Consider the following 16,505-nt stretch of genomic DNA (forward strand, 5'->3'; position numbering starts at 1 on the left):
GAATCTCTGCCACTTCCGAGCTGGACTAGTGTTGACCCTTCCTGAGCCTCAGTTTCCTCATCTGTAAAATGGGGGCTGATGCCGTTAGTACCCCCTTCGTACAACGTGAGCACTCAGGTTTACGGCTTGTCCAGTACTCTGACTGTGGGTGGCATGCAGAAAGTGCTCTATAAACTTTGTTTCTATTATTCAGTGATCTTGGGCAGATCTCTAGCGTAGAGTTTGGCAAACTTTTTTTTTTGTAAAGGGCCAGATGGTAAATATTTTAGGCTTTGCAAGCTCCGTAAGGTCTCTATCATGTATTCTTGGGTTTTTGTTTTTTGTTTTGTTTTGCTTTTTCACACTCCTTTAGAAATGTAGAAACCATTCTTAGTTCATAGCTCTATAAAAATGGGCCACAGGTCATAGTTTGTTCTAGAACAATGGCAGCCCGATAGAAACATCATATGAGCCACGTACAGCATTTTAAACGTTCTTGCATCCACACTTTTGAAAAGTTAAAAAATGAGTGAGGTTAGTTGTAGGGATGTATTTTCTTTAACTTAGCATGTCTAAAATGTCATTTTAACATGTGGTCAATATAGAAAAAGTTAATGAGATGTTTTATCTTCTCTCTTGCTTACCAAGTCTTTGAAATCCAGTGTGTATTTTACACTCATAGAACATGTTGATGCAAATGAGCTGCATTTTAAATGCTCAAGAGGCACATGTGGGGAGGGGCTGCTGAATTGGACAGTGTAGGGTTAGCCCGCTCTCTGCTTCAGCCTCCCCACCTGGAAAATGGGAGTGATAATATTAACTCCCAGTCCTTGGAGATGTGGAAGGTTTATCAGGATGTAAATTCTGAGCATATAAGTTTGTTGGGTGGAGAAAAGTATGGGGAGAGCGGGTCACGCAGAGAGAACAGTCTGTGCAAAAGCCCTGTGGTGAGGCAGGTTTATGTGATGGGTAGGGAGAGATGCAAGGGGTTGAGTGACAGGACAGTGAGCGCCGAGCCTGGGAAGGTGGGCAGGGTCCAGACCGTCCTGTGGTGAGATCCGTGGGTGCCTGCTTGAGAATCTGCTCTGGGTTATCTGGCTGCTTCGAGGGCCCTGGCCAGCAGGGAGGTGGCTGGGGAAGTGTTCAGTCCTGATGACAGTCTGTCCACTGCCTTAGTTCTGTTACACTGACTCCCCTGTGTCTGATCCTGCAGCCTTCTCCTTAACACCAGGCTGGGTGCTTCTAGCTTACTTACTCACATCCTGCTACTTACTGCCCTTGTCTCAGCTTGTCACAATTCAGATTCCCAGAAGAGAATCTGATTGGCCCAGCACAGCATTTTGGGTCAGGATGGGGTTCGTATTATGACTGTTGATTGGCTACCCCTTGTCAGGTCTCCTCCAATCAGCTGTGGCTTCCACTGAATGGGTGTTATGGGTGGGGCAACTTCCCACCAAGTGGAAGCGGGTGGGGTCAGTGACATGACTGACATGAGGAGAGGCAGGAAAGACGTGGCTTTGGGACTAAGTGACCCTGGTTGGGGAGCAGGCAAGGACGATGATGCCAGGGCCTGATGACTGGTGGATAGTGGGGATTCTGGGAGGAAGAGTGGTTTGGGGAAAGAAGCCAAGCCCAATTGGGATGTGGTGAGTCAAGGGCCCCACGTCCAGCTAGAGAAACAGCTGGATCCTTAGAGGAGGAAGATCGGCAGTGGGAAGAGACATAGGAGGGGGTGCCCTCCCCTGGCTGGGGGAGGGGGTGCTCTGATGGATTTTTCAGAAACTTCTGAGAACTGGAACAGGGAACATTATATCCACAGTGAGAGGGAAAAAGACACCCCTAGGGGGGCGCCCTGCATGTGCAGAAACCTGGAGGTCAGAAAGTCTGGGGCTTGTCTGCTGAGCTTTGAGAGTCTGGATGACCTGCTGGGCAGGGGTAGGAGAAAGGAAAGGAGACTGAGGCAAAGTCTCTATGCCAGGCTGTGGAATCTGCATTGGGGGCCCTGGAAGGTTTTGGAGCAGGGCAGGATATGTAAATGAGCTTTTCAGTCCTTGAAAAGGATTTGAAACGGACTTTTCAATCCTTGGGCCTCTGACCTGGTTCCCTGAGGAGCCAGGAGGGAGGATTGAGAACCATGGTATCCTGGAGGAAGGCACTTGGGATTGACATGCCCATATCCCTGTCTCATCCTGCCTCACTCTTGTCCAGTGAAATTTCAGCCAAGAACCTTTCTGGACCTCATTTTCATCAGGTTATTCTAACTCCTTTCTGTTCCCCTGGCTGATCTGCAGGATATGAAAAATTGTGGATGTAGAAGCATTTGACCAAAAACCAAGAATAGATAGCCAGTACTTGGCACTCAGGCTCCAGTGCTGCAGCTGCTGCCAGTGGCAGACATCACTAATCAATCCCAGCACTTGCTCCTGCTGAGCCTAGTGCTCAGGGCAGCCGTGATCAGTTAGTTGCAGTTACCTGAATCCTGTTTATCACTTGACTATGGATTCTTTATTTTACTTATTTATTTTTTTAAAATATTTAATTTACTTTTGGCTGCATCGGGTCTTAGTTGCGGCATGTAGGATCTTTCGTTACTGCGCTCAGGCTCCTCTCTAGTTGTGGCGTGCGGGCTCAGTAGTTGGGGCATGCGGGCTTAGTTGCCCCGCGGCATGTGGGATCTTAATTCCTCTACCAGGGATCGAACCTGCATCCCCTGCACTGGAAGGCGGATTCTTAACCACTGGACCACCAGGGAAGTCCCAACTATGGATTCTTTAAATGCAAGGGCTTGTCCCTCATTCATCTCTGGGTTATCACAAAGCTCGGTGCATATTTCCCACTATGTTCTTATTATTTACTTATCTGTGCCTGTCAGTTGCTTTTTTCTAGAGCCACAGCTGTCACACACTTTACCTGGCAGTCCCTGGTCATCACCCAACCCCCTCACGGAAGATACATTCCTTCCTGGACTCATTTAGGTATCACTTCTTCGAGGAAGCATTCTTGGATTCACATTGAGTCCAGAGTCCTTCTTCTAGGCTTCTGGGGCACCTGCTGTTAGCACATTTATTACTTGTGCTGTTATTTTTTTGTGCTTGTGTCTGGTCCCCTGCTAGTCCCCTTACTCCCTGAGATCAGATGCTGGGTCTGACATCCTTTGGTTCCCGGTGCCCAGCTGGGGCACACAAGCCTTGGGGTGGGGATGGGGGTCTGAGTGTGCTGAGGGAAGTTGAGATCAGGGAGCCTTTGTGTCACTGTCCTTCCCTGCTGTGGACAGGCTGATGAAATAAATGGTCTCAGGTAACCCGTCACCTGTTTATTCTTAGCACAAGCCACAACCTCACCCTGTTCTGTTTATTTGCTTGTCTGTCTTATTACCTCTGTAATGAAATCCCCAAGAAAGGCTTTGTCGATCTCGTTCACCACCAAACTGTGGGGCCCAACACTGTATCTAGAAGATGGTGGGTGGATGAGTGCTCAGATTTTGTCATTTCTTTGAGTCATGCGGATGGCTTGTGCCATCACACTGTATAGCTATAATAACTAAAACTTTGTAGCCCAGAATGAATGGCCTATTTGCAGCAACATGGATGGACCTAGAGATTATCATACTAAGCGAAGTAAGTCAGAAAGAGAAAGATAAATGCCATATGATATCACTTATATCAGGAATCTAAAATACGACACAAATGAACATATCCACGAAACAGGAACAGACTCACAGACATAGAGAACAGACTTGTGGTTGCCAAGGGCGAGGAGCCGGTGGGGAGGGAAGGATTGGGAGTTTGGGATTAGCAGATGCAAATTAGTATATATAGGATGGATAAACAGCAAGGTCTATACTGTGTACTATACTATACGTACTATACTATACTATACTATATAACACAGTGAACTATAATCAATATCCTGAGATAAATAACACTGGAAAAGAATACGAAAAAGAATATATGTATGTATAACTGAGTCATTTTGCTATACAGCAGAAATTAACACAACATTGTAAATCAACTATACTTCAGTAAAATTAAAAAAAAAAACAAAACAACCAACAGCATGAACAGCCTGATTGAGAGTATAGACGGTTCCCTGATGGTTCAGTTTAGGATTTTTAAACTTTATGATGGTGCAAAAGCGATACGCATTTGAAATTTGAGTTTTGTTCTTTTCCTGGGCTAGTGATATGCGCTACGATACTCTCTTGTGATGCTGGGCACTGGCAGCGAGCAGCAAGCCACCAGCTCCTGGTCAGCCACGCAGTTAATCGCAAGGGTAAACAACTGATACACTTACAACCCTCCTGTCCCCAGACAACCGTTCTGTTTTTTACTTTCAGTACAGTATTCAGTAAATTACGTGAGATACTCCATACTTTATTTTTAAAGATGGGCTTTGTTTTAGATGACTTTGCCCAACTGCAGGCTAATGTAAGTGTTCTGAGCACGTTTAAGGTAGGCTGGACTAAGCTATGATGTCTTTAGGGGTATTCAGTGCATTTTTGACTTAGGATATGTTCAACTTACGATGGGTTTATTGGGATGGAACCCCATGGTAAGTTGAGGAAGCTTTGCATCCCCAAATCTAAGAACCTCAGACAGCCAGAAGATACCTGTCAGCTGGAAGTTCGCTGATGCTTGTTAATGATGATGCCTTTTCTCTAAGGGAGTGTAGAGGGAGGACAGAGGGCCAGGAATTGGGATTGGGAAGGGCAGGCATGGGGGTTGACCCTGCGGGCCTTACTGTGCCCCTCCTCAGCTGGCGTTGCAGACGGGGCGCGAGCCTCCACCCATCTGGCGAGTCCAGAAGGCACTGCTGCAGAAATTCACTCCGGAGATCAAGGACGGGCAGCGGCAGTTTTGTGCCACCAGTAATGTGAGCCTGCAGAGGGGAGCGAGGGCTTGAGGGGCCCTGGGTGGGGTGTGTGGAAGCCACTGTCCCCCTCACACGATTCGGATTCACCTTGGGTCCAAGATGTGTCCAGAGCGGGGGGGTCTCCACCTCCTGGCAGGCTCTGGGTGGTTGCCATGGTGGGCCAGGGCAGGGGTGGGAGTCTTGGGTGTTGGGCTGCCTAGCTGGGGCGGAGGAAGGAGTTCCTCATGTGCTTCTTTTCCTCCATAGTATTTGGGGTATTTCGGGGACGCCAAAAACCGGTACCAGCGCCTTTACGTCAAGTTTCTGGAAAACGTCAACAAGAAGGATTACGTGAGGGTCTGTGCTCGGAAACCCTGGCACCGGCCCCCAGTGCCTGTCAGGTACCAGGGGGGCCGGGGGTCAGGTGGTGGGCAGGGCCAACAGGCATGGGGTGAATCATACAAGGAAATTTACATAACATAAAATTAACCATTTTAAAGTACACAATGCTTAGAAACAGAGTCGGGGAGGGGGTGCAGAGACCCAGAGAGTGGGGCCCCCAGAGAGAGGGGGACAGAGACCAGCTCAGCAAAGTTCTGTGCTTAGAGCTGCGGGCTAGGCGGTGGGGGCGGGGGTACCCCAAGGAGGAGAATTGGGGTTTCAGGGGGTGCTGACTGCAGTCCCATCTACATCCCCTTCCAGACGCTCTGGTCAGGCCAAGGGCCCCGCATCTGCTGGGGGCAGCTCTGCACCTCCCCCCAAGGCCCTGGCACCGCCTCCTAAGCCTGAGACCCCTGACAAGACGACATCCGAGAAGCCCCCAGAGCAGACACCTGAGACGGCCGTGCCTGAGCCCCCTGCCCCTGAGAAGCCATCCCTGCCTCGGCCCACGGAGAAGGAGAAGGAGAAGGAGAAAGAGAGGGCCACGCGTGGGGAACGGCCACTGCGGGGTGAGCGGGGCACGGGCGGCCGGCAGATTCGGCCAGATCGGAGCCTCACCACGGGACAGCCCGCCACCTCCCGGCTGCCCAAGTCCCGGCCCACCAAGGTGAAGGCTGAGCCGCCCCCCAAGAAGAGGAAGAAGTGGCTGAAGGAGGCGGCAGGCAACGCCTCGGTGGGCGGGGGCCCACCAGGCAGCTCCTCGGACTCAGAGTCATCCCCCGGGGCTCCCAGTGAGGATGGTAAGGCCATCGGCAGCCGTAGGGCTGGTGGTAGGGAGGCGACTCTGTGGCTTTCAGAAGGAGGCATGGATGGGGGCTATCCAGAGGGCTCCAGGTAGCATCAGCAAACAGTCACAGTAGTAATAAGTAAGTTAAAAGTAATAGCAGTACCTAACAGCTGTATAGCACCTAACCACGTGACAGGCTGTCTTGTAAGTGCTTCACAGATGTTAACTTGTTTGAGTTTTTCACTGTGGTCCTAGGAAGTAGATACCAATATTATCCTCAAATACAGGTGAGGAGACTTGAGACACCAAGAGAGTGCAGCACAGCTGGGATGTGACATCCCACCTGAGTTGGAATGCAGCCGCTGGAGCATCGCGCTCTGTTCTTCAACACTGCACTGTTCTGTCTCAGAATAGGCAGTTTCTGAGGGCTGAGGAGGATTGGGGACCAGCATCTATCGTGGGGACCCAGACATAGTGGTGTTCCCTGTGACTCCCTGCGTGACTCCAGGAAAGGGGCAACACCTCTTTACACCTCAGTGACCTCACCTGTAAAATGGGTTAATAATGAAGTAAAAATGGGTATTCACAGAAAAGCACATAGGAGGGTACTAGCCTGTAGTGGGCACCAGGTGGGAGCTCCATTGCTTAGAATGATGTCTGGTTTATGATGACAGTAACAACAACAATGTATGTACACATATGTAAAATAAATATAACAGCTGACTTTTATTGAGTGCTTACTTAAGTACCAGGCATCATTTTAAGCATGTTATACATTGGCTTATTTTATCTTTACATAAACCCTGTGAGGTAGGTGCTGTAAAATGATCCTCATTTTATTTTTTATTATATTTTTCCGGGTTTTTTGTTTTTTTTGTTTTTTTTTAAATTTTATTTATTTTTTTATCCTCATTTTAAAGATGAGAGATCTGAGGCCCTGGGAGGTGACATGACTTGCTCAAGGTCACATACTCTTTCAGGTGTAGTGCAGGGATAGCTGTCGTAACAGAGGCTAGTCAAATGAGAGAGTCGGAATTATCTTTTCATCAAAGCCCTGATGAAGTTGGGGAGTTCTGATTAAATGCCAGATCTGGGAATGGCCCACATCCTATCTTCTCTTATCCCATTGGCCGGAACTAGTCACCTGGCTACAGCTAACTGCAAGGGAGCCTGGGAAATGTAGTCTTTTAACTGGGCAGGTGGCTCAATCTGGCCAGGTGGAAGCAGTTAATGCTGAGTCAGGGGAAGGTGCTGGCAAGGGAGGAGCTTTACAAAAGGCCCAGGTTTGCAGGTTCTTTTTCTTTTTCTTCAACGAGTTTATAGCTCTAATTCACATACCACGTAGCTCACCTAATTAAAACCCATAGTCCTCTGGCTTTTAGTATAGTCAGAGTTGTGCATCTCCCTGGCAGTCAAGTTTAGAACATTTTCATCACCCCAAAAGGAGACCCTGCTTCCTTTGCCCATCACTCCCCTTTCTCCCCACCCTCATCCCTAAGCAGCCAGTAATTTACTATTTCTATAGATTTGACCATTTTGGACATTTCACCTAAGGGATATCATACGTACAGTGGGCAGTCCTTTGGGACTGGCATCTTTGCTTAGCATAATGTTTTTGAGGTTCATCCATGTTGTGGTGTGTATCAGTACTTCATTCTTTTTTTTTTCCTAATTGAAGTATAGTTGATTTACCATATATTAGTTTCAGGTGTACACCATAGTGATTCAATGTATTTATAGATTATACTCTATTTAAGGTTCTTATAAAATATTATCTATGTTTCCTATGCTGTACAATGTATTCTTGTAGCTTACTTATTATTATACATAGTTGTTTGCAGTCCTTCATTCCTTTTTATGGCTGAATACTATTCCATTGCTTGGATATGCCACATTTTGTTTATCCATGGACTAGCTTGATGGACATTTGGGTTGTCTCCACTTTTTTGGCTGATGCTGCTATGAACATATGTGGACAGCCCAGAATTTTCTGAGCCTATGAAATGGGAGAAACTAAACTCTGCACTCTTAGGGAAGCAATTCCCCCGCCAAGGGTCAGTATCTTTCTTTGGTCCTGGGTCTCTCTCTGTTCACCCCATTTGACCAGGAGCCCCTCCTGGGCAGGATGAGCCTGACTCAACGTCTGGATGCCCTGAAGGTTCCGCCCAGACCAGGAGGTCTCAGAACCAGCCCTCCTGCTGGTCCAAGACTGATGATCCTCCATGTGCCAGAACCTGATGTCTCCCCTTTCTTAGATGCACAATGAAAGTTCTAGAAAGAGGCTGCAGTGATGTTCCGTCTCCCCCTTCCTTTAGTTCACTCTCATCTGGCTTCCTCAGCCCCTTTCTGCAGGTGTTAATTGAGCACATACTATGTGCCATGAACTGAGGGTTCCAGCAGTAAACAGAAAAGACAAAAACATGTATCCTCGTGGGAGCTTACAGTCTCAGTGGGGGAGTTAATCAGATAAATATGTTATGTAATAGAACACAAAACAATATGAAAAGTCATCGGTGTAAGGCTGGGTCGGATTAAAGGCAGTAGAGAAAAATAAATCCAGTAAAGAGGATCCAGGCGGGATCCTGGGTGATATTTGCAGGGGAAGGGGGAGTTGCAGAAGGCTTCTGGAAGTGACATTGGAGCAGAGATCCGAATGCAACAGGGTTGGGGTGGTGTGACTTTGGGAGAGAGAACATTATGGACTGGGTATGTCTGAGGATCAGGAAAGAGGCCAGCGGCTGGAAGAAGTGAGGCCAGAGAAGGAACAGGAGCACAGCTTGGAGAGACAAGGGTCCTGAGGCTTTGTGGCCCCACTGGCAGGATTTTATCACGAGTGAGACAGGAGCCTTAGGAGGGTTCAGGCAGAGGCTTGATGGGGTCTGACTCCCACGGCTAAATGGTCACTCTGGCCTCTTGAAACAGCTGTCAGTAAGGACCGTCCATGTGGGTAAATCAAGTGGACATTTCTCGTGCCTTTTCCTAAAGGATGTTTTGGGGTCTTCCCACACGTGGCCCTCCTGCTTCTCTTTTCTCCCTGATGCTCCTTCTTGAGTTTCTGGTGGCTGTCCCTCCAGTCCCATCCTTGGAGAGTTCCCTGGTGGTCCAGTAGTTAGAACTCAGCGCTTTCACTGCCAGGGCCTGTGTTTGATCCCTGGTCAGGGTACTACGATCCCCCAAGCCACGTGGCACGGACCAAAAAAAAAAAAAAAAGAGTCCCGTCCTTGGCCTCATTGCTTGGCGTTCCATATCTCTCACTTGGCAAGCTCCCACAAATTCCGTGAGCCTCAGACTCATTTCTTCTCCCTGCCACCTTCCAGGCCTACGCCCCAGCAACTCCCTCCTTCCAGACCCACCGAGCTGGTCCTAGCTTCTCTATCTCGGACACAGCCCCACTGGCAACCAAGTCACCAGGCCAGACCCTCCCTCACCTCTGCTGCAAGGAAGCCCCCAGCCCTACCCCTCCGGCCCTGACTGCCCCCATCCCCTCTGCTCCTTCCCACAGCCCTAGCTCAGATGCTGGCCCTCCTGCCCCTCAATCTATGTATCCTGATCCTCCAGCCCTGGCCCAGCCTCATCCTTTCTCATCTGGTCCATTGCCCTGGCCTCTGGTCTCATCCCTCTGATCCATCCCCTGGCCTTGGAGTGGTCTCTCTCCACTTACCTTCGCCCGTCCCTGCTCATAGCTCTCCCATGGCTCCCTAGTACCCCTCCCTAAAAAAGGCCCTCCCCTTTCTACCTCATCTCAGAGGCCTCACATGGTCTGGCCTGCCCTGACTTGTGCAGTCTCAGCTCCCATCTCCTTCCTCAGTCTTGCCTTTTGTGACCTGATCTCTCAGACCTGATTCACTGGTTTGGAAACCAACTCTGCTGCTTCTTTAGACTTTACTGAAGCTACACTAAACTAATCAAACACAGTGGTCACCGGCCTGGAATACTCTTTCCTATCACTCAAGGCTCAGCGTGTGTGTGACCTTTAATCGCCTTCCCCGACTTGCCAGGCTGAGCTCATTACGGTACCTGTGATTCACCGTTAGAGTATATTGTCCTGGTGTTGGGGAGTCTTCCCCAGTGGACGTGGACCTCACTGAGGGTAGGGATTTCTCTCCTGGTCCCTGGAGCTTAGAATACTGTCTGCCACACAGGCGGCCTTGGAGAAAGTTGGAATGATGGGCCATGTCTCCCTTTCTTCCCCCAGAGCGGGCAGTACCTGGGCGTCTGCTGAAGACCCGGGCGATGCGGGAGATGTACCGGAGCTATGTGGAGATGCTGGTGAGCACGGCACTCGACCCGGATATGATCCAGGCCCTGGAGGACACACATGGTGAGCAGAGGCTTGGGGGCCCAGAGCCCCCTACCCCTCCTTTGCCTCCCATACATCGTGAGGCTGCATCTCTTCTGATACCCTGTCTTGCCTTTCAGACGAGCTGTACCTCCCGCCCATGCGGAAGATCGATGGCCTCCTGAATGAGCACAAGAAGAAAGTCCTAAAGCGGCTGTCGCTGAGCCCAGCCCTGCAGGTGCTTGGGGGGGCTTGGCCTGTGGCGTCTGGGGCCCAGAGCTCAGGCACAGAGGAGACATGTGCATGTCAGCCACTGCGCTGGTCCCCAGAGCATCAGGCCCTGGAAGGGCGATCGTTGGAAGGGTCGGGCTTGGCCAGGAGAGTAGTGGAGGCCGGGCTGTCTGGAGGGAGTCTCTGGGTTCCCAGCAGTCCTGCAAGCACAGATGGAGGCGAGCTGGGATCGCGCGGCGGGGTCATTGTCAAGGTCTGGGATGGGCTGCTAGGCAGGCCCAGCAGAGCGTGGTTGTGGAGTACAAGTTTGGGGACAAAAGGTGGACTAGGGCCTGGACCCAGGGCTCGCTCTGGGGCAGAGCGTTGAGTGGATTTTTTTTTTTTTTGTAGAATAGAGTTTTTATTTTTTTAATAAATTTATTTATTTTATTTATTTATTTTTGGCTGTGTTGGGTCTTCGTTGCTGCACGCGGGCTTTCTCTAGTTGCGGCAAGCTGGGACTACTCTTCGTTGTGGCTCGCGAGCTTCTCATTGCGGTGGCTTCTCTTGTTGCAGAGCACGGGCTCTAGGTGTGCCGGCTTCAATAGTTGTGGTGCGCGGGCTCGGTAGTTGTGGCTCACGGGCTCTAGAGCGCAGGCTCAGTAGTTGTGGCGCACGGGCTTAGTTGCTCTGCGGCATGTGGGATCTTCCCGGACCAGGGCTCCAACCCGTGTCCCCTGCATTGGCAGGTGGATTCTTAACCACTGCACCACCAGGGAAGTCCCCGTTGAGTGGATTCTGATGGCTTCTCTGTCGACGTAATTCAGGCTCTTCGAATCTCAGGCTCGAATCCGAAGTCATCTATGTAATTTCCCTTCTGGGATGGGATATCACGGTGGCTCCGAGAATTCTGGGAGAGAACATTAATTTGGTTTTGAGAATTCTGATGGAGATGTTAATGTGGTGCTGAGAACTGGGGCGGAAGGGGGGGTAAAATGTTAGGATGGCTCAGAATTCTGGAATGGATTTTAGGCCAGCTCTGAAAATTCTTGCTGGGATGTTAGTCTGACTATGAAAACATGGGATAAAACGTTAATCTGGTTCTGGAATTCTTCGTGGGATGTTAGGATGCCTCTGAGAATCTTGGGATTGACTGTTCATCTGGCTCTGAGAAGGGGGGTAGGATATTACGCTGGAGTTAGGAATTCCACTGTAATGGGAATTACCTGGTGGTCCAGTGGTTAGGACTCCGCATTTTCAATGCCGAGGGCGCGGGTTTGATCCCTGGTCGGTGAACTAGGATCCCACAAGCTGCGTCGTGTGCCACCCCCCCCCCCCCAAAAAAAAAAAAAAATTCCACTGTAGAACATTAGGTTAGGTCTGAGCATTATGGGGTGGAATATGAGTCTGGTATTGTAATTCTGGGATGGACGTTAGCCTGGCTCTAGGGATTCTGGATTTCAGGCTGACTCTTAGAATTTTTGTAGGAGGTGATGGTGGCTCTGGAATCCTGGGCAGGATGTTAGGTGTCTCGGAGAATCTTGGGCCGGGCCACAAAACACATTATAAGGGTCACCAGACAGGCCTAGGCTTCCCCTGGCCTTTGAGGAAACCGAGACTCCCAAGTGTCTTTCCTGATCTGCAGTTTCCTGGGGGAAACTGAGGCGTCTGATCACATGGGATCTGAGAACTGGGGGGTGGGTCTGGGGTGTGCGGGTCCAGGGAGGTCCCCCTGACCCCTTGGATTCCCGCAGGACGCCCTGCACACGTTCCCCCAGCTGCAAGTGGAGCAGAGTGGGGAGGGTTCCCCAGAGGAGGGGGCCGTGCGTCTGCGGCCGGCCGGGGAGCCCTACAACCGCAAGACGCTCAGCAAGCTCAAGAGGAGCGTGGTCAGAGCCCAGGTGCGGCGGAGCCCGGGAGGGGCGGGGCCGGGGGCGGGGCGCGGGGGCGGGGCCGCCCGGCGCTGAGCGGGGAGGCTGAGGCTTCTCCGCTTCACCTGCCCAGGAGTTCAAGGTTGAGCTGGACAAGTCGGGATACTACACGCTCTACCATTCACTCCACCACTATAAGTACCACACCTTCCTGCGCTGCCGGGACCAGGTGAGCCCACCCACGCCCCGCACGGGTCACCCTGGGATTCAAGCCATCGCAGGCTCCCCCCTGGACCCAGGAGTCCAGCTCCCAGCCCCCCTCTCCCTGGGACACTGATCCCTAGGCCCCCAGCCTCTTCCCACCCCAGCTCCATGTTTAACCCCCCTGCAGACCCTGGCCATCGAGGGCGGCGCTGAGGACCTGGGCCAAGAGGAGGTGGTCCAGCAGTGCATGCGGAACCAGCCATGGCTGGAACAGCTGTTTGACTCCTTCAGCGACCTGCTGGCCCAAGCACAGGCCCACAGCCGCTGTGGGTGACCCCACCCTGGCTTGGGGGGGCCACCTCCTCCATAAACCGAGAATTGGGACAGAACTGTGCCCTCAGGAGCTAACCCCTGGGCCCCATCGCTGGGGTGGGGTGGGGGGGTCATTGGTCAGGGTGTGTCCATGCTGCCCCCACAGGACAGGGTTCAAAGTTCGACTCCCCCCATCTCCCAAGCCCTCTCCACTCCCTCCCATTCCTCCCACTGTCCGGTGTACAGAGAAATTATTTATATATATGTATAAATGTCTATTTAGTAACGGTTTCCCTCCCCCACCTTGCCCCAATCCCCCCTCCCTGGCATAGCCCCAGCCCCCTCCACCTTGTACATAATGTATAGGAAAAGTCTATGTATGGTTGAGGGGGGCGGGGCGGCTTCGGAGAGCTGGGGGACCCCTTCCCCCCAATCCCCCCCTCACAGGCCAAGATCTTTGCTAAAGGCCATTCCCTCCCCAGGGCATTTGGTGTCGGGTGGGAGGGGGAAAACACATCTTGTTAATTATTTTTAATCTTATTTATTGTAGATACCTAGGGCAGGGGGCTGGGGAGGTGGAGGGGGGAGAAGGGTCCCCTCTCTTTGCCCCTCCCACTCCTTTTCTACTGCGATTTGTCTGTGTCTGCCCCCCCCCCCGCCCCCATCCCATTGTCATCTGGATGTGGTTCTATTTTTTATCGGTCTCTTCTCCCCTCCTCCCTCTCTCTAACCCCTCTGCTCCCGTCTCCCCACCACCCTTTGTCTCTTGCTCTTTCTTGGGCTTCTGTACAACTCAACTTGTATACACTGTGTACACACAACCAGCCAAACGAAAACCCGACGGCAAACACTTTATCGGCTGGCTGGAGTGCCTCTGTCCTGCGGCATGTTGGGGGGCCAGGGGGTGGCATGGGCAGAAGGTCTGGATTCTGGAGCCCTGGGATGTGGTTGGGCTGGGGTCATTGTATCCATTGTGTCTTGCTGTGTAACAAATCAGCCCACCCCAAAACTTAATAACTTGAAAACAACAAACAGTTACCATCATCGGGTTTCTGAGGGTCAGGAATTTGGGAGCAGGTTAGCTGGGTGGTACTGGCCTGAGGTCAGTCGTGAGGGTGCAGTCATCATGGATTTGACTGGGGTTGAAGGATGTACTTTTAAGGTGGCTCTTGGCTGGAGGCCTCAGTTACTTGCCATGTGGACCGCGCCATAGGGTGGCGGTGGCTTGAGAGTCTTCCAGACATGGCAGCTGCTTCCCCCAGAGTGAGTGAGTGAGGGGAGAGAGCAAGGAGGAAGCCACTCAATCTTTATGTCCTAATCTCGGCCATTGTACACCATTGCTTCTGCCATACTCTTCATTAGAGGAGGGTCATTAAGCCCAGCATACACTCGAGGGGAATCAAGGTCTGCTTCGTGAAGGGAAAAGAATATGAATTTGGGGGTGTATTTTTAAACCAGCACAGGCAGTGATGGGTGTTGGGAGTTAAGCAGCTTTCTCTTGGCTCCCTGAGATAGGCTTGAGGGTGGGTCTCTGTTCTCAAACCGTGAAACTACCAGGTCACGAGTGGATTGGCATTTTAGAGGTCGGCCTGCAGAGTTGAATGTGGATTTCTGTCTTCTCATGCCTTCTTAGAGTCCTTGAAGAGCTTGTGGAGATGCAGACTCGTGGGCTGTTTCTCAGCTCTATTGAGTCAGAACCCATTTTTTAATAAAATCCTGGGAGGATTCTACCATACATTCAAGTTTGAGGAACAATGTTCTAGAATAAGGGTGTTAAAAATTTGGAGGTTGGGAATTACCTGGTGGTCCAATGGTTAGGACTTGGTGCTTTCACTGCAGTGGCCTGGGTTCAATCCCTGGTTGGGAAACTAAGATCCTCAAGCTACACAGTGCAGTCAAAAAAGAAAGTGTGGAGGTCAACTGGCAGTCTACTAGAACCCAGCCTGTAAGGTAGTGAGTAAGCCCTTGTTCTAGAGTCTGGACACATCCTCAAAGATAGACCATTGGTATTCTTTTTTTGCAGTACTCGGGCCTCACACTGTTGTGGCCTCTCCCGTTGCGGAGCACAGGCTCCAGACGCTCCGCGGCATGTGGGATGTGGGATCTTCCCGGACCGGGGCACGAACCCGTGTCCCCTGCATCGGCAGGCAGACTCTCAACCACTGCGCCACCAGGGAAGCCCACCATTGGTATTCTTGAACTCTGGACTTAGCATTGAAGATGGCTGGTCAGTAGGTAAAGACCAAACATGAGATTTAAGGGTGGATCATCAGGGACTTCCCTGGTGGTGCAGTGGTTAAGACTCCACACTCCCAATGCAGGGGGCTCAGGTTCGATCCCTGGTCAGGGAACTAGATCCCACATGCATGCCGCAACTGAGAGTTTGCATGCCACAACTAAGGAGCGGGCAAGTTGCACAACTAAGACCCAGTGCAACCAAGTAAATATTAAAAAAAAAAGGGAGTGGATCATCAGCGTTCTAGATTCTTCTGGGTGAAACTGAGGAAGAACCCCTGTTCTAGAACCTTGGATATTGGCTAGACCATGACCAATGTTATCAATTCTAGAGCCCTGGTTTTACAGGTCAGAGGAGTGATAGTAGCATTTGAGGACCACAAGGGAGTGAATGATGGGCCATTCACTTTCTAGAGTAAAGATGAGTCATTAACGTCCTTGAACTCTGGCTTGTAGCACATCACGAATGCACCCTCTGAGAGGGAGTGGCATGTTCAAGTCTCTGGACTGGGATGTTATATTGGAGCCAAAGGTTCCAGGATTGTCCCAGGTTAGAGATCCAGGGCAGAAATTGGATAATGTGCTCAGGAAGTGACTTGTGGGGACAATAGCATCCCTTTGGGGACAGAATAACCTTGTGGTTGGCCTTTGGAATTCAGTTTACCAAATTTGAATCTCAGCTCCAGCACTGACCAGACTGAGTTGGATGACAGCTTCTGTCGTCAGCTTTGTCATCTGTAAAATGGGCTTTTGTCAAGACAAAGGAAAACAATTCGTTTGAAGTGCTGTTCAACGCTTAGCTGCTGTTACCCGTAGCAGGAGACCCTGGGGGGCTTGGTGGAGGTCCAAGAGATGGCAGGAGGGGGGAGAGGCAGAGGACGACAAAGATGGATAAAGAGAGGGACATTAAAATCCCAAGAGACTTGGAATTTTGACAAGCACTGCCAGGCCCAGGGGAGGGCAGGAACCAGAGACTCACAGGCGTACACGTAACCTAGGGAGATGCCAACGGGGCCATCCCAGCCTCTTTGCTGTTGTCTGATGAGCTTTGGCATGGTGGTGACTGCAAACCTTCCAAAAATGGCCCGCCAGCTGTCATGTGGGTTTTGTATGTGTGCCTTTTTTAGGGGCAAGCGGTAGCTTTCGTCACCTCCTCAGAGTGCCTCTAGGTCCTCTGAGAAATGGGGTGTCCCGGCCAAGAACTTAGCCCCATTAGACAGTGCAGAAAAGACTCAGGCCTTCTGCTTGCGGCATGTCAGCGGTGGGACCCTGGGGAGAGAGAAGTTGGCCTGGGACTCGCTGGTTCCTGTTGAGAGCTCCTCACCCCTGGCTGGGGCTTAGGTAGAGATGTCAGATCTTATCTGGGAGCTGATAAAAAAAAACATCCCCATCCCAC

General features: G+C 51.0%; 1 protein-coding gene across 1 annotated transcript in view; it reads left to right on the plus strand.

Annotated features, from left to right (window-relative positions):
• The window catches only part of PRR12 (proline rich 12), a 29,337-nt gene extending 13,144 nt beyond the window's left edge, over positions 1–16,193 (plus strand). Inside the window, exons 7-14 of the mRNA XM_079907745.1 lie at positions 4,735–4,851; positions 5,098–5,231; positions 5,533–6,011; positions 10,194–10,319; positions 10,418–10,515; positions 12,242–12,388; positions 12,492–12,587; positions 12,750–16,193. Of these exons, the coding sequence (XP_079763871.1) occupies positions 4,735–4,851; positions 5,098–5,231; positions 5,533–6,011; positions 10,194–10,319; positions 10,418–10,515; positions 12,242–12,388; positions 12,492–12,587; positions 12,750–12,896 (1,344 nt within the window). The 3' untranslated portion in view covers positions 12,897–16,193. The remainder of the gene's footprint in view (positions 1–4,734; positions 4,852–5,097; positions 5,232–5,532; positions 6,012–10,193; positions 10,320–10,417; positions 10,516–12,241; positions 12,389–12,491; positions 12,588–12,749) is intronic.
• Positions 16,194–16,505: the final 312 nt, after the last annotated feature.

The sequence above is a fragment of the Stenella coeruleoalba genome, assembly GCF_951394435.1.
Source record: "Stenella coeruleoalba genome assembly, chromosome: 20".
Taxonomy (NCBI): domain Eukaryota; kingdom Metazoa; phylum Chordata; class Mammalia; order Artiodactyla; family Delphinidae; genus Stenella; species Stenella coeruleoalba.